General features: G+C 50.3%; 1 protein-coding gene across 7 annotated transcripts in view; it reads right to left on the bottom strand.

Annotated features, from left to right (window-relative positions):
* RDH13 (retinol dehydrogenase 13) overlaps positions 1-17,565 on the bottom strand; it is a 28,573-nt gene that overhangs the window by 8,284 nt on the left and 2,724 nt on the right. For 2 of the 7 annotated variants that reach the window (XM_036832664.1, XM_036832667.1), the window contains exons 2-6: positions 16,323-16,441; positions 13,158-13,313; positions 10,344-10,448; positions 9,002-9,223; positions 8,130-8,231 (exon numbers count right to left, since the gene is read on the bottom strand). In XM_036832664.1, coding sequence (XP_036688559.1) covers positions 8,130-8,231; positions 9,002-9,223; positions 10,344-10,448; positions 13,158-13,313; positions 16,323-16,441 — 704 coding nt within the window. Of the gene's footprint in view, positions 1-5,706; positions 8,232-9,001; positions 9,224-10,343; positions 10,449-13,157; positions 13,314-16,322; positions 16,442-17,565 lie in introns of those variants that run through there. The other 5 variants (XR_005017378.1, XR_005017379.1, XM_036832666.1 and 2 more) reach the window with 5 other exon arrangements.

Below are 17,565 nucleotides of genomic sequence, written 5' to 3'. Positions count from 1 at the left end.
GGCCCCTAAACGGACTTGCTCAGGCTGTGGGAGAAGCCAAGGCAGCTCCCTGCAGTGGGATGTTATCCACCTACGATCTTCCCAGCCCCCTTCTCAGACTGGGCCACCTCCATGTTGGTGTGTGACATAAAAGGGCAAGTGGAAATCCAGATTCACTGCTCGTATCCAGTAAAAATTTCCTGAAGCCCTTCGGTGCCTGACCCGGGCCTGGGCAACCCTGGGGGCTCAGGGATGCCTTTGAGAAGATCGCAACACACAGGGGGATGCAGGCGGATTATTTTTCAACACGTTTTTTTTTTTTTTGGCTGCGTTGGGTCTTCGTTGCTGCACGCGGGCTTTCTCTAGTTGAGGCGAGTGGGGGCTACTCTTCATTGCAGCGCGCGGGCTTCTCATTGCGGTGGATTCTCTTGTTGAGGAGCACGGGCTCTAGGCGCTCGGACTTCAGTAGTTGTGGCACGTGGGCTCAGTAATTGTGGCTCACGGGCCTAGCTGCTCCGCGGCATGTGGGATCTTCCCGGACCAGGGCTCGAACCCGTGTCCCCTGCATTGGCAGGCAGATTCTCAACCACTGCGCCACCAGGGAAGCCCCCCTGTAGGACCTTTTGAGTCACGGTAAGGACTCCTGGGTGAGAGGAACAGTAATGGAGACAGAATGAATCAGGGAGAAAAAGAGACACAGAGGAAACAAGGACAAAATTGGAGAGGCCCCAAGCTCCCGACAAGTGTAGCAAAGCAGGAAGGGTGCTTTCTGGGCGTTAGGAAGACGTGCTCAGGTTAAATCAGGAGGGAGCGGGCGGAGGCGCTGCCCACTCGCCACCTTGGCTCTCTTCCTTCCCAGGTGTGTACAGAAAACCCTCCCTCTCGGCTCACTGGGGCTCCTCCTCCAAGAAGACCCCCTCTAAGAAGCTCAGTCCGCGGTATCACTCAGAGACCTGGTTTGACGCATTCGTTCTTTCCAGGAATGGAAGAGTAGAATTTGCCCAGAACCTAAGCTCCAAGTACAAAGCTGGGGCTTTTGAGGCCGACTTTCCTGTGAATGCCATCTTCCTGATGCACCCGGGGACCTACAGATGCTACTACGGTCTACACAAGAACTTCCCCTACCTCTGGTCAGAAGCCAGTCATGTCCTGATGCTCCCAGAGAGAGGTGAGGGGTCCCCACGCTTCCCGCCTGCTCCCGGGACTCCCAGACTATGGCAGCAGCTAGCTAGAGGCAGTCCTTTTGCTTGAAGTTAATGAAAATTAAATAAAACTTAAAATTCACTTCCTCAGTTGCAAGAGGCACGTGACGTGCCCTGCAACCACTGAGCGCCTAACGGCTCCCGTAGGGGACAGCACGACCCTGGAGAGTCGGCAGTGAAACTCAAATGACAAAGGGCATTTCCATCACTGTGTGAGGGTCTATGGGGCAGAGCCGCTTTCAAATGTCAGCTTGTTGACCTGTGACCGAAGAGTCCCTGCTGGGGATTGCAGACCCAGTGCTACTGGGGTTGAAAACATGGGGCAGAGATGGAGGGGATCTTAGCCCTGAAAAAGCAAGTGAGGGAATTCCCTGGCTGTCCAGTGGTTAGGACTCCAAGCTTCCACTGCAGGGGACACGGGTTCCATCCCTGGTCAGGAAACTAAGATCCCACAAGGCTTGGCCCAAAAAAAAAAAAAAAAAAAAGGTATTAAACCAAAAAACAAAAAACTTCATAAAACCCAAAACTAACCAAAAGCTGGCTTTTTAAAAATTAATTCCATAATTAAAGCTTCCACCTTTAGGGACTTCCCTGGTGGTTCAGTGGTTAAGACTTCGCCTTCCAATGCAGGGGGTGCAGGTTCGATCCCTGGTCCGGGAGCTAAGATTCCCACATGCCTGACAGGAACGTGGGCTTCCCTGGTGGTGCAGTGGTTGAGAGTCTGCCTGCCAATGCAGGGGACACGGGTTCGAGCCCTGGTCTGGGAAGATCCCACATGCCGCGGAGCAACTAAGCCCGTGAGCCACAACTACTGAGCCTGCACGTCTGGAGCCTGTGCTCCGCAACAAGAGAGGCCGCGATAGTGAGAGGCCCGCGCACCGCGATGAAGAGTGGCCCCCGCTTGCCACAACTGGAGAAAGCCCTCGCACAGAAACGAAGACCCAACACAGCCAAAAATGAATAAAAAAAAAAAGATAGAGAAATGCTTCTCTCCCTGTCACTGGGCAAAAAACAAGAAAACAAATGGCCCAAATTGGCTCTGGTAGTCATCTCGTGACCCACCCCCCAAAGAGCCTGCATTAGTTTCCTCTGGCTGCTGTAACAAATACTATCACCTTGGTGACTTCGAACAACATAAATGTATTCTTTCACAGCTCCAGAGGCCAGAAGTCCAAATTCGAGGTGTCGGGCGGGGCGGGGTGGGGCGGGGTGGGGAACGCACCTTCCAGAAGCTCTGGGGGAGATTCTGTTCCTTGCCTTTTGCAGCTTCTGGGGGCTCCAGCCATTCCTCGATTTGAGGCTGCATCATCCCTGTCTCTGCCCTCAATCCCCTCATTGCTTCTTCCTCTGCTTTCTCTGTCTTCTAAGGACACTTGTTGGATTTAGGGTCCACCCAGATAATCTAGGACAATCTCATCTCTAGATTCCTAATTACATCGGCAAAGAAACTTTTTCCAAGTTGGCTCCCATTCACAGGTATTGGGAGTTAGGACTTGGACATACCTTTTAGGGGGAGGCACCCCACCATCCAACCTGTTACAAACACCCAGCCTTGGAATGACGTTGCATTGGTAATTGTCAGACCGTCGTCATGCAGTAGGAATCTTAATGATGTCGATGAACTCAAAGCCTGCCACACCCCTGGGCTTCTACTTCTGTGAAATAGCGTTCCTTCTTGCTTTTGCCTGGGGTGAAAGTCAGCTCAGCTTACATCCTTTGAGTATGTCCCGTCAACAGCAGCCCAAGGCATCCTGACAGAATTTCCAAGCCCCAGAGTGAGGTATGAACGATTTGACCCTGACTTGGTTTCCCTTTGTGAAGAACCCACCCCCTGAAGCATTGTCCTTCCACGTTGCATTCCTGGGTCTGTTTATTACTTGGCACCATCTCCTCTCTGGGTTTCTGTGGCTTTGGGTTTTGTTTTGCATTGTTTTGTTTGAGGTTGGTTTCTATCATCTTTCATCAGTCTGAAGGTCGTAGCTAGGTTTGTGAATCACCTCAAAGCCTTCGGAGAAGTAGACGGGGATTAGGTTGATTTGTGAGTCAACATTTGTGGTCCTTGGGGTTTCTGTTTCAGAAAGCAAGCAGATATTGGTTGTGAAGGTTTGTGGTTAGAATTAGCCCTGAGGTGTGTTGCTCACATCTACATAATAGACAAATCTCCCTGTGGTTAGCTGTTCTCCTGGGCATTTAGACCTCTAACGCTCCCCTCAAAAAGAAAGTGGGTTCTAGAATCAGACTTTGAATTCCAGCTCCTCTTCTTTCTAACACACCTCCAAGTTTTTTTCTTTTTTTTCTTCTTTTTTAGCGGGTAGGGAGTTTGTGATTTTAAAAATCTGTTCTTCTCAGTTGATTTGCTTGCAAGCAACACTGGTGAAGCTGACTTTTTTTTTTTTAATAAAAAAAAAATTTTTTTTGGCCTCGCCACGTGGCATGAGGGATCTTAGTTCCCTGACCGGGGATCGAACCCGTGCCCCCTGCAGTGGAAGCGTGGAGTCCTAACCCCTGGACTGCCAGGGAAGTCCCTGAAGCTTATTCCTCTCTATTTGAGCAGAAAGGAATGCATGGGAAGTACACTGGGGGTGCTAAGGAAGCAGATTTTGAAAAGGACAGAGAGGTAGGCAGAAAAGTGGGTCCCCCCAAAGATGTCCACATCCTATTCCCCAGAACCCTGTTACTTTACATGGCAAAGGGGGGATTAAGGTGGATGATGGGATTAAAGTTTCGAATCAGCTGACTTTAAAGGAGGAAGATGATCCTGGATTATCTGGATGGGCCAAGTGATATCACAAGAGTCCTTAAAAACAGGACATGGAGGCGAAGCGGGAGAAACAGAGAGATGGCAGCGTGAGAAGGACCTGGCCTGCCATTGCCTGCTCTGCAGATGAAGGGGCCACAGGCCAAGAAGTGCAGGCGCCTCTAGAAGCTGGAAAAACGTAAGGAAACAGGTTCTCCCTGGGAGCCTCCAGAAGGAACCATACCTGTGCACTTTTTTTTTTTTTTACTTTTGAGTGTAGTTGATTTACAATGTTGTGTTGGTTTCAGGTGTAGAGCAAAGTGATTCAGTTATACGTACACACGTATTCATTCTTTTTCAGATTCTTTTCTCATATAGGTTATCACAAAATACTGAGTAGAGTTCCCTGTGCCATACAGTAGGTCCCGGTTGGTTAGTTATCTTATATAGTAGTGTGCGTATGTCAATCCTGAGCTCCTGATTTATCCCTCCCCCTCACACACACGTTTCTCTTTGGTAACCGTAAGTTTGTTTTCTGATATCTGTAAGTCTGTGTCTGTTCTGTAAATAAGTTCGTTTGTATCGTTTTTTAATTAGGTTCCACATATGATGATATCATATGGTATTTGTCTTTCTCTCAGAACTGTTCACTCCTTGATTTCAGCCCAGAGAGACCCACTTCGGGTCCCTCCAAGGGCCGCCCACAGCATGGCAGCTGGCGAGTGGGGATGGGGGGGGGCGGGCCAGCAAGACAGAAGTCAGCCTTTTGTAACCTAATCCCACGGTCCACGTCCATCCCCTTTGCCCTATTCTGTTTGTTAGAAATGAGTCTCTAGGGACTTCCCTGGTGGTCCAGTGGGTAAGACTCCATGCTCCCAATGCAGGGGGCCCAGGTTCGACCCCCGGTCAGGGAACTAGATCCCACATGCCGCAACTAAAGATCTGCACACAGCAATGAAGATCCTGCATGTCGCAACTAAGACCGGCGGAGCCAAAAATTTTTTTTAAAAAAGAAAGAAAGAAAGAAATGAGTCTCTAGGTCCAGCCCACAGAGTGAGAAGACACTGGGCACAAACAGGGAGGTGGCGTTCATTCAAAGCTACCTACCAGGGCCAGGTCACCCCACACGTCCTTTGGCTATTTTCCATCTGATGCGGTAACAGAAGGAAAGCTCACTGTGTTTATGAAGCACTGGGTCATCTTTAGTTCCTCTTCCACCACTCCCCGCCCTCAGCACTGACGACATTTGGAACACGATCATTCTCTGTCGTTCTGTGTATTGTAGGATGTGGAGCAGTGCCCCACAATTATCTCATATATTACATTTTTTAACGTTAAAACATTTTTATCTTGATTACTGAGATTTGCAGTGCCCCCTTCAATGCTGTGACCGAACTGAGTGTCAGCCCCATTTCTCCGCAGACTTCAACGACTGTTGCCATGTGAAAGGAGGGAAGGGCACCTTTCGTCTCTAAAAGTCTGAATTTTTCTTTTTCTTTATTTTTGGCCACACTGTGCAGCACGTGGGATAGTTCCCCAACGAGGGATCAAACCCGTGGCCCCCGCAGTGGAAGTGCGGAGCCCTAACCACTGGACCGCCAGGGAATTCCCCCAAAAGTCTGAACTTCTGAGTGGTTTACTGCCCTGGCAATATTTAAACCACTGACCCAGTTTCCTAAATGCAATAAATACAAGTTCTTCCTGTTCAGCTCATTGGCGCTGCCCCTCCTCCACCTCCCACCACACACCCGCACGAGGAAGAAAATAAAAGCTGTGACTCAGTTAAATTTTTTCTTTTTATTATTAAAGAGCAAGCTTGAGCGTCTACAGTTGAAATCCCCACAGGAACTGGAGGGAAGGTCGTGATCCCAGGCAGCCTGGTTCCCCAGTGGTTCCTCCCCACCGTGCTGTCCCCAGCGTGACTCGGAGATAACAAGGCCAGATTTGAGTCGGTCTGTTCCTGGGGGGCATCCCCAGCACCTTGCCAGGGTCTGGCACCCAGAAGGCCCTCGGTGAACATCCAACGGCAAGGAATATGCAGCTGCCATTCTCCAAGCCCAGCGGTAACTCACGGCCATCCAATGAGGTAGTCAGGTTATCCTTCACAGTTTACAGCTGGAGAAACCAAGGCTCAGAGAGGAGACTGGAGGTGTGCAAGGTCCCACGGGGGACCATGAACTCAAGCATCTGCCAGACAACTTGCCCACGGCCATCCAGTCCCTGACATGGCCCACACCAGAGGGAGCTGATGCTGCCCCCCAAAATTCCTGGTTTGGATTCCCAAGGGAGGCATCTGATGGCCCAGCTCACCTGTTGGCAGCAGGGCACACTGTACCAGCCAGCCCCTGGGTCAGGTGTTCACCTGCTGTCCAATCCATTGTGGCCAGAAAAGGGGCAATACTGCCACCTAGAGGGTGCTGCAGGCGTGGCAGCCAGCATTCCTTGGCCAAGACTGCCACCTAGAGGGTGCTGCGGGCATGGCCGCCAGCATTCCTTGGCCAATACTGCCACCTAGAGGGTGCTGCGGGCATGGCAGCCAGCTTTGGTTGGCTGCTGTTCCATCTTGGTGACTGCCTCCCTGGTGGCTTTCATACCTGCTCCCAGAAGTTATTTGGGGAGGGGCTGTCCCCTCTCAGAGGATCCATAGGACATCTCCAAGCCCACAAGGCGGGCACTTTCAGCCCAAAGCCTCTGGGCTACCTCCTCATCCTCAGCTTCCGGGGCCGGAGCCTTCTCTTTGAGTCCCTCAAAGTACTTTCCAGAAACGCCCTCCAACTCCTCCGCCACGGCCAGGTAGGTGCTGGGCTGGGCCGCCAGCTGGGGGCTCTTGACCAGCAGCCAGAAGATGGGCCCTGCATCGGCCCACAGAGAGTTCAGTCCACACATTCAGAGAGGAAGATACAGAAAGCCCAGCACCACCCCAGGTGGCTCAGGGCCCACGAAGGCCAGAAGTTTCCCTGGAGTCCCACAGAGCTCTCCTCCAGGCCTCTGCCCCTCTGGTTCCCAACACCAGGAGCTCCCTTCCTTGGCACTGCCCAGACAAATAATTCCAGATGCAGGGACCAGCTTGAAAGCTGCCTCCTCCAGGAAGCCCCCCTGGCTTTTCCCAGGCAAACGGAAGGTCCCCCTCCTCTATGTCAGCCCCAAGTCCTCACCCCACCCGATCTTTCTTTAAAGTAGCTTCTGTGTATTGAGTGTCTCCAGTGCCAGCTTCAGCTTCAGGTCCCTGATACCTAGCCCCCAACAACTAAATGTTTTTCAGGATTATGAACACTAGTTATAAAGCTCTAATTATTTATTCGGCCAGGAATTGTGCTGGCCCTTTTAGCGAGGGCTCATCTAATCCTCCCCACTGAGGCAGGTACTACCATGACCCTCATTTTGCAGATAAGGAAAGGGAGGTTCGGAGAGAAGTCACTTTGATGGGTGGCCCAGCTAGTCTGGGATGAAACTGGAGTTACCCCAAGCACGCCCGGACTCCAGGAAGTCAGCTCCATGACCTCCACCTCTGAAACAGTCTCATCAAACAGGCTCTGGCCTGTTTCCCAGGGCTGTTCTGAGGCTGGCAGGCTGGGTAGACATATGAAAGTGACTCAGTACCAAGGAAGATACAGGGCAAGGGGCAGAGCAAAGCCCCTGAGTGTGATGTTAATTTTATGTGTGAACTTGACAGGGCTAAGGGATGTCCAGAGAGCAGATAACACATTATTTCTGGGGTGTCTGTGAGGGTGTGAAGAGATTTAGCATTTGAATCAATAGACTATGTAAAATCCACCCTCACCAATGTGGGTGGGCACCATGCAATTAGTTGGGGGTGAAAATAGAACAAAAAGGTGGAGAAAGGGCGAATTCTCTCTCTCCTTGAGCAGGGACATCCATTTCCTCCTGGCCTCAGACACTGGCGCTCCTGGCCCTCCAACTTGGACCGGGACTTGCACCATCAGTTCCCCTGGTGCTCACGCCTTTGGGTTTGTACTGCAACTACACCGTCAGCGTTCCTGGGCCTCTGGCGTACAGAGCAGACCCTGGGACTTCTCAGCCCCCACAGATGCATGAGCCAATCCCCCCTAATAAATCTCTCTAAATACCTATGTATATCCTATCCTATTGGTTCTGTTTCTCAGGAAGACCCTAATACACTGAGGGTCCTGAGCCCCAAGCTAGGAGGACAGGGGTTCGGTTAAGGGACCCCAGACCAGGAGGGGACTTACCGAGCGTGAAGCTGGAGAAGGCGGACCTGTGCATGCCCGTGTGTCTGCCCAGCTCTGTCCTGGCCACGCCGGGGTGCAAGGCATTGACAGTCACGCCCGTGCCTGGGGAGAGAAGGAAAAAGTGAGGCAGGCAGACATCAGGTTCACCCCTCACCAGGAAGGCTGATAGCAACCATCCTAGGGGGCTCCCCCTGAATCCATGTCGCCCTCTTGCTCTGAAGCCTCCACATCCCCGGTTTCACCTGCAAGGCAGCTCTGACTCATGGCTGTCCAGGGAGAGCCTCTGAACCTCAGTGTGTAAAAATCACCTGGAGGGCTTGAGAAGCCCAGACCGCCAGGCTCCACCCCAGAGTCTGAAGCAGTGGGTCAGGGTGGGGTCTGAGATGCCGCAATTATGACAAACACCCAGGTGAGCTGACACTGCTGGTCTACTGACTCTTTGAGAAGCAAAGGCAAAGGGCAGACTTCTCAACTTCAGCACTATGGACACCGAGGTCAGATGATTCTTTATCCTGTGCCCTGTAGGATGTTGACCAGCATCCCTGGCCTCTGCCCACTAGATGCCAGGAACATCACCCAACCCGCCCCTGCTCCCCAAACTGACAGCGAAAAATGTCTCCAGATATTGCCAAAGGTTCACTGGTCTAGAGCACCAAAGGCTCAGGTGCCTGTCCGGGATGAGCAGAGAAGAAGAATGCTGTGATTGATTAGTGATGTCTGCTTCACCCACCAGCGGGGAGCGTGGTGGTAAGTGTGTCATACGTTTGCCTACTCGGTCCTGGAGCCAATGCTTGACCTCCCATCCACCCAGGGTCACAGCAGGACTGTTTCAGGCTCGGAGCTAAAGGAAAGGGGAGACCAGCGAGGCTCACCACACGCACCTTGCAGCCGCCGGCTCAGCTCCTTGGTGAAGAGGACAACGGCCAGCTTGCTCTGGCAGTAGGCTGCCTTAGTGTCATACTTCCTCTTCTCCCAGTTCAAGTCCTCGAAGTCTATGTGCCCAGCAACGTGGGCCAAGGACGAGAGGTTGATGATGCGCGAAGGAGCAGAGGCTTTCAGCTTGTCCAGCAGCAAGTTCGTCAAAAGAAAGTGACCTGGAGGATGGAAAACGAAAAGATAACTTTCACTGAATTCTTGTCCCGTGCATAGGACCATACTGAGAACATCACCTTATTTCATCCTCCCATAACCCATGTTTCTCAACACGGTCCAACTTTGCGCCCCCCACCAGCAGGCATTTGGCACCATCTAGAGATAATTTTGATCATCACAACTGTGGACAGTAGAGGAGTGCTACTGCCACCTAGTGGGTGGAGGCCAGGGATGCTGCTAAAAATCCTACAATGTGGGAGTTCCCTGGTGGCCTAGTGGTTAGGATTCTGGGTTTTCACTGCTGCAGTCAGGGTTCAATCCCTGGTCAGTGAACTGAGATCCCACAAGCCGTGTGGCATGGCAAAAAAAAATCCTACAATGTACAAGACATTCCTGACAACAAATTATCACAAAGCCCTGTGATAACCCTCTATGAGGTCAGCTGGAGAAGAGAATGCCTTCTGTCTCCCAAAATTCTTTCTCCATTTCTTCTTCAGTGATAGAATTTTGGGTTATGCATGAGACTGCCCAGTGAAAGACTACATTTCCCAGACTCCCTTGCAGCTCCATCAGGTCACATGACTTAAGTCCCAGCCCATAGGGGGTGAAGGGTAGTCACAAGTCACATGTGTTATGGGTGAATTGTGTCACCCTCCCCAACCCCCCTAAAAAAATATGCCCTACCCTCCAGTACATAAGCATGTGACCTTATTTGGAGAGAGGGTCTTTAGAGAGGTGATCAAGGTAAAATGAGGCCATTAGGGTGAGGTCATTAGGGTGGGCCCTAATCCTATATGACTGGTGTCCACCCAACATCCATCACCCTTACTAATGGACTGCAGATGCATTCAGGGTGACAACAGATAAACTGACACAGTGAGAGAAGGGCAGACAGAGACTGGAGGACAGACAGACAAAGGGACAAATGGCCAAGAGGCTGATGGAAGGTCCGAAGGACTGAGGGTCCAGCGATGAACAGGCGATTCCCTGAGCTGCCAGGTGACCCTACTCACGGCTGCCTGGCCACACCGGAGAGAGGAAGACCCCTCCCGGAGCCTGTGCCTGGCCCACGGGGACTCCTGCTCACATCCCAGGCCGACGCCACACAGCCTGCATCCTCACCCAGGTAGTTAACGCCAAGCTGCATCTCAAAGCCGTCCTCGGTGGTCCAGTGGGGGCACCGCATCACGGCTGCATTATTGATCAGGATGTGCACTCGCTCCTCCTCTGGAAGACAGGGGTGAGGACAAATGTGTGACTCAGTTTCCCCTTCTGTAAAAGGGGTGATAATAGAACCTGCTGGGTAGAACAGCTTCGTTATTATCCATTCGACAAGTACTTTCTGCAACCTAAGTGTCCATCGACAGAGGAATGGATAAAGAAGATGTGGTACACATATACAATGGAATATTACTCAGCCATAAAAAAGAATGAAATAATGCCATTTGCAGCGACATGGATGGACCTAGAGGATTCTCACACAAAGTGAAGTCAGTCAGAAAGAAAAAGACAAATACCATATGATATCACATGTGGGATCTAAAAAAATGATACGAATGACCTTATTTACAAAGCAGAAATAGACTCACAGGCCTAGAAAACAAACTTATGGTTACCAAAGGAGAAGGGGGGGAGGGATAAATTAGGAGCTGGGGATTAAAATATACACATCACTATATATAAAATAGATAACCAACAAGGACCTACCTACTATATAGCACAGGGAACTATATTCAATATCTTGTAATAACTTATAATGGAAAAGAATCTAAAAAAGAATTTGTGTGTGTGTGTATGTGTGAGCATGTGTGTGTATATAACTGAATCACTTTGCTGTACACCTGAAACTACAAAAACACTGTAAATCAACTATATTTCAATAAAAATTAAAAAAATACACACACAGGAATACTCTGGCAGTCCAGGGGTTAGGACTCCATGCTTCTACTGCAGGGGGCACGGGTTCCATCCCTGGTCAGGGAACTAAGATCCCACATGCCACGCAGTGGCCAAAAAAAAGACCAAAAAAACAAAAAAACCACAAGCTAGCCACAAGAAAAGAAGGAAAAAATTCTGCCTGCAACGATCTCCAAGATAGAACCGGGGAGAAAAAGCAAGGGGCAGCACCGGGTATATAACAGGCTCCGCTTTGTACAAAAAAGCCAAGGGCAAGTGTATCCCCGTTTGCTTTATAAATGCATAAATGGGCCCCAGAAGGACACACAAGACATGGAGCACTGAACACATCTGAGGACGGCATGCTGGGAGCTAATGGCAGGCGTGGCGGGAAGAGGTTTTGCTGTATCCCCATTTGCACTTTCTGAACGTTTAACCCTCCAAGTGTTATTCCTGTTTGAAAAAAATAAATTCGTAAGTGGTTCTGAGACCATGTGGTGGGGAGCAAAAAGAGTGAGTCAGGCATCAACGTGACGGAAGTGCAGAGAAATGCCAGCCTGATCCCTGGATTTGCAAAAAGAAACACCCAGCAAAGAATGTGGGAGTTCCAGATTCTCTGCACTAACCCTTAGTTACCTATTGTCACGGCCGTGTCCCCCACCGGCCCAGGCACTCCTTGGAAGCAGAGGCTGAATCTGACTCACGTCTGTGTCACCTGCATCACCCAAGAGCCAGAGAGCCTCCGGAAATGTTGGCTGAATCAGTGTTTCTGCCCTACTCCACCTGACTAACTCTTCCTCCCTCCTTGGCCTCTACTTCTTGTAGGATCCAAGGACATACAGGACTTAGTTTTCCTAGACAGCAGTCAGTTAACTTCTTCTGTAAAGGACCAGGTAGTAAATATTTCTGGCTTTGCAGGCGATATGGTCTGTCTCTACTAAACTCTGCCCTCCCAGGACTAAAGCAGCCACAGATAATACGTAAACCAATGGGCATGGCTGCATGCCAATAAAACTTTATGGAAACTAAAATCTGAATTCTGGGAACTCCCTGGTGGTCCAGTGGTTAGGGCTCTGCGCTTTCACTGCCAAGGGCGTGGGTTCCATCCCTGGTCCAGGAACTAAGATCCCACAAGCCAGGGTTTCCCTGGTGGCACAGTGGTTAAGAATCCGCCTACCAATGCAGGGGATGCGGGTTTGAGCCCTGGTCCGGGAAGATCCCACATGCTGCAGAGCAACTAAGCCCGTGCGCTACAACTACTGAGCCCGCGCACCTAGAGCCCGTGCTCTGCAACAAGAGAAGCCACCTCAATGAGAAACCTGCACACCACAACAAAGAGTAGCCCCCACTCACCGCCAACTGGAGAAAGCCTACGCCACAACTGGAGAAAGCAGCAACGAAGACCCAACACAGCAAAAGATAAATAAATAAAATAAATTTATAAAAAAAAAAAAGGAAGACGGCTTCCCTGGTGGCGCAGTGGTTGAGAATCTGCCTGCCAATGCAGGGGACACGGGTTCGAGCCCTGGTCTGGGAAGATCCCACATGCCGCGGAGCAACTAGGCCCATGAGCCACAACTACTGAGCCTGCGCGTCTGGAGCCTGTGCTCTACAACAAGAGAGGCCGCGATAGTGAGAGGCCCGTGCACCGCGATGAAGAGTGGCCCCCGCTCGCCGCAACTAGAGAAAACCCTTGCACAGAAATGAAGACCCAACACAGCAAAAAATAAATAAATAAATAAGTAAATTTTAAAAAAGAAGAAGAAGAAATCCCACAAGCCATGTGGCACAGCCAAAATAAAATAAAATCTGAATTCCATATAATGGTCACGTGTCATGAAATGTTATTCTTTTAATTTGCTTTCCCCCACGTAAACGTGAAAATGTCAGAAGAGAAAAAAATGTAAAATCTTTACCCAAAGGCCGAACGAAAACAGGTGGCGACCAATACCTGGCTCTAGGACCTGCCTGGTATAATTCCCTCCTCACAGCCTGGCCGCCCAAGTCCTCACCCCACGAGGCCAGCGTCATCCCTCTCACCTTCAATGATCTTCGCTGCAAACTCTCGGATGGACTTAAGGGAGGCCAAGTCCAGGTGCCGGGCGTTGACGTGGTGATTAAGGGTCTCCCCTCGAATCTCCTTGGCTGCCGCCTCACACTTCTCCAAGTCCCGACAGGCCAGAATGATGGTACCTCCTGGAAGAGCCAGACCAAAAAAAAAAAAAAACTTTTTAATGAAATTTTTTTTTAAATTTCCACTCCTGAAGCAACCTAAATGTCCATCAGCAGAGGAATGGATAAAGAAGATGTGGTACATGTATACAATGGAATACTACTCGGCCATAAAAAGAACAAAATAATGCCACCTGCAGCAACATGGATGGGCCTAGAGACTGTCATACTGAGGGAACTAAGTCAGACAGAGAAAGACAAATATAAGATGATATCACTTATATGTGGAATCCAAAAAAGGGTACAAATGAAGTAATCTACATAACAGAAGTAGAGTCATGTATGTAGAAAACAAACTTATGGTTACCAGGGGATGGGGGGATAAATTGGGAGATTGGGATTGACATATACACACTACTATATATAGAATAGATAACTAAAAAGAACCTGCTGTATAGCACAGGGCGTTCTACTCAATACTCTGTAATGACCGATATGGGAAAAGAATCTAAAAAAAAAAAAAAAAGAGTGGATATATGTATATGTATAACTGATTCACTTTGCTGTACACCTGAAACAACATTGTAAATCAACTATACTCCAATACAAATTTTTTAAAAATTTAAAAAAAAAAGATCCACTCCTAAGTATAGATACCCAAGATAAATGAAAACATAAGTCCACACAAAAATGTGTACTCAAATGCACACAGCAGCACTATGCAGAATAGCCAGATGTGGAAACAATCCAAATGTCCATCAAGGGATAAATGAATATTGCTGGGGAGGGATAAATTGGGAGTCTGGGATTGACATGTACACACTACTATACATAAAATAAATAACCAACAAGGACCTACTGTACAGCACGGGGAACTCTACTCAATATTCTGTAACAACCTAAATGAGAAAAGAACTTGAAAAAGAACAGATACATGTATATGTATAACTGAATCACTTTGCTGTACACCTGAAACTAACACAACATTGTAAATCAACTATAGTCCGATATAAAATTTTTTTAAAAATTTTAATTAAAAAAAAATTTTTTAAGGGATGAATGAATAAGTGAAATGTGGTTTGTCCATCAGTGGAATATTAGCCACGAAAAGGAAGGAAATTCCAACATATCTGCACCGCGGATGCACCTCACGAACGTGATGCTCAGTGAAAGAAGCCAGACACAGGACACAAGAGCGCACGATTCATTTATCCGGAATGTCCAGAAGAGGCAAATCCATAGAGGGAAGATTAGTGGCTTCCTAGCTTTGGCGGGGAAGGGAAATTAGGGGATGATGGCTTAGAGGAGCCAGGTTTCGTTCTGGGGTGATGAAAAATGTTCTAAAATGGAAAGCGGTGACGGTTGCACAATTCTGTGAATATGCTAAAAACCATGGACGTGTATACTTTAAATGTGTGAATTAAATCTTAATACAGCCTTTAAAGAGAAAACTTTTGGGGGACTTCCCTGGCGGTTCAGCGGGTTAAGGCTCCGTGCTTCCACTGTAGGGGGCGCAGGTTCCATCCCTGGCCGGGGAACTAAGTTCCCGCATGCCGGGGCGGCACAGCCAAAATTTTTTTTAAAAAAAGGAAAAAATTTAATTTTTTTAAACTTTTTTTTTCAAATTAGGAAAGTGAGAAGAAACAGGGACTGCGAGGAGGATGGGCAGCAAGCATGCGGACCGCGTGGGCCCGCGGGCTCACCCTGCACATCTGGGCCAGCTGCCTCCTGCACACCTGGCCCCCCCACCACACAGTCCAGAACGGACTCATCAAGTCCCGGATCTGCCTGCCCTCCCAGTGGCAGCCTGGCTCTCAAGGGACCACAGTGGGTGTGTTGGCCCAATTTCCCTTCTCACTTTTTCTTTTTCTTTAAATAAATTAGCTGTCTTATTTTTTGTTTTCATTTTTTAAATTTCTTTTTTTTAATTTATCTATTTATTTATGTTTGGCTGCGCTGGGTCTTCGTTGCTGCGCGTGGGCTTTCTCTAATTGCGGCGAGCGGGGGCTACTCTTCATGGCGGTGCGCGGGCTTCTCATGGCGGTGGCTTCTCTTGTTGCGGAGCATGGGCTCTAGGCGCGCAGGCTTCAGAAGTTGTGGCTCGCGGGCTCAGTAGTTGTGGCTCGCGGGCTTAGTGGCTCCGTGGCACGTGGGACCTTCCTGGACCAGGGCTCGAACCCACGTCCCTTGCGTTGGCAGGCAGATTCTTAACCACTGCGCCACCAGGGAAGCCCCTCCCTTCTCGCTTTTTCCTGAAAGGAGCACCTGTCCCCCCCTTGGGGAAACCCCATGTGGTGTGGGGGGCAGGAGGGCTGCCCTTATGGCCCCCCACCGCTCTCACCTCAGGGGTGAACAGGCAGCTCAGGCCTGGCCAGTCCATCAGGGACCCATTCACCGGCCGCCTCGACTCGACCAGCCCAAGGAGCGCTTCCGGGCTCCCCAGCCCTCACCCCTGCCCTGCCCTGGCCTCCCCGTCCCAGCCAAGGCAGCTTTGGTCTTCCAGCTGTTCAAACAAAAACCTTAACTCCTCCCTTTCTCGTGCCTGAGCCCACAGGAAACCCCACTGATTCCAAGTTCAAAAGACATCTGCATGTGCTGAGGAGGGCATTTCTCCTCCATAAGCCCAGCCTGACCATGAGAAAAACGTCAAACAGACCCAAATCGAAGGATATTCTTTCCACAAAACGCCTGACCAGTAAGCTTGGGAGAGCCTGACCCCCAACCTCTGACCCAGGCCCTGACCCAGCCATTGGGACTGAGTCCAACTACAGTAGGAAAGGGCACAGCCGATGCAAAGAGAAAAACCCAAACCAGTAACTGCTGAGTGCCCACGGCCTCCTCTGAGACCCTGAACCTGCCCTTCCCTCTTCCAGAGACACGAGGCTTTGGGGCTTCAGCCGGCGTGAGTTTGTTTCTGCCACTTCCAACCAAAAGAATCAGATGCCTTAACATCCCCCGGGAAATCAAACCATCCACCGCCAGATCTCGCGCCCGAGCCTCAGGCAGAGAAGCAGGTGCCCACCGGGACTTCACCTCTTTTGGCCAGCTCCAAGGCGGTCTGTTTCCCGATGCCCGTGTTGGCGCCGGTCACAATGACGGTCTTCCCGGGAATGGTGGTCTTGCTGGGACAAGCCCCGCCGGCGACAAAGTCCCTGGAGGTAAAAAACGGCAGGTCAGTTCGGTCTGTCTGTCCTCTCTCACCACAGGTGCCCCTGACTGTTGTGATCTCAGGGAAATGACCTCTCTGAGCTTGTGTTCCCCCAACGGAAAGATGGAAACGACATCGCCTAACTCCATGGGACCGGTGTCGTGTTACAGGTAAAGGACTCAGCATGGTCTGGTGTGGGGGAGCGTGCACAGCGAGACAATCGTCATTGTAGAAAGACCCCCCCGTATTCGCTTCCTGTGGCTGCTGTAACAGATCACCACAAGCTCAGTGGGTTAAAACCATGCAACGGTATTTCCTACAGTCTGCAGGTCAGAGTCCGAAATGGGTCTCACTGGGCTAAAATCGAGGTGTCGGCAGAGCTGTGTGCCTTCTGGAGGCTCCAGGGAGAGCTGAGAATCGTCCCCACGCCTCTTCCAGACTCTAGGGGCCGCCCGCATCCCTCGGCTCGTGGCCCCTTCCTTCACCTTCAAAGTTGGCGGCACAGCATCTTCCAGTCCCTGACTCTGACGCTTCTGCCTCCCTCTTATAAGGACCGTTGTGATGATGTTGTGCCACCTGGATAACCCAGGTCATCTCCCATCTCAAGGTCCTTAACACGGTGACCTCTGACATCTGAGCCCGCGCTCCGCAACGAGAGACACCACCGCAATGAGAAGCCCGCGCGCCGCAACGAAGACCCCATGCAGCCAAAAATAAATATAAAAAAAATTAATTAATTAATTAAAAAAAGAAAACAATTAGTCTCTGGTGGCTGGTGGCCACCGTGTTGTACGTTGCCCTTCTCTTGTGTGGAGATGACATTGTTTATTTGGCCAGTTCCCTGTTGGTGACATTTGGTTGTTTCCAGTATTTAGCCTCTGGAATGTGGGCGTAGTAGCAGAATAAGGGCCCCCAACGATGTGCACGTCCTAATTCCCAGAACTTGTCAAAGGGGACTTTTCAGATGTCACAGGGGGGGCTTCCCTGGTGGCGCAGTGGTTGAGAGTCTGCCTGCCAATGCAGGGGACACGGGTTCGAGCCCTGGTCTGGGAGGATCCCACATGCCGCGGAGCGGCTGGGCCCGTGAGCCACAATTGCTGAGCCTGCGCGTCTGGAGCCTGTGCTCCG

The sequence above is a fragment of the Balaenoptera musculus genome, chromosome 19, assembly GCF_009873245.2.
Source record: "Balaenoptera musculus isolate JJ_BM4_2016_0621 chromosome 19, mBalMus1.pri.v3, whole genome shotgun sequence".
Taxonomy (NCBI): domain Eukaryota; kingdom Metazoa; phylum Chordata; class Mammalia; order Artiodactyla; family Balaenopteridae; genus Balaenoptera; species Balaenoptera musculus.
The sequence above is the reverse complement of the archived record's forward strand: the minus strand, read 5'-3'. Positions and strand labels throughout refer to the sequence as shown.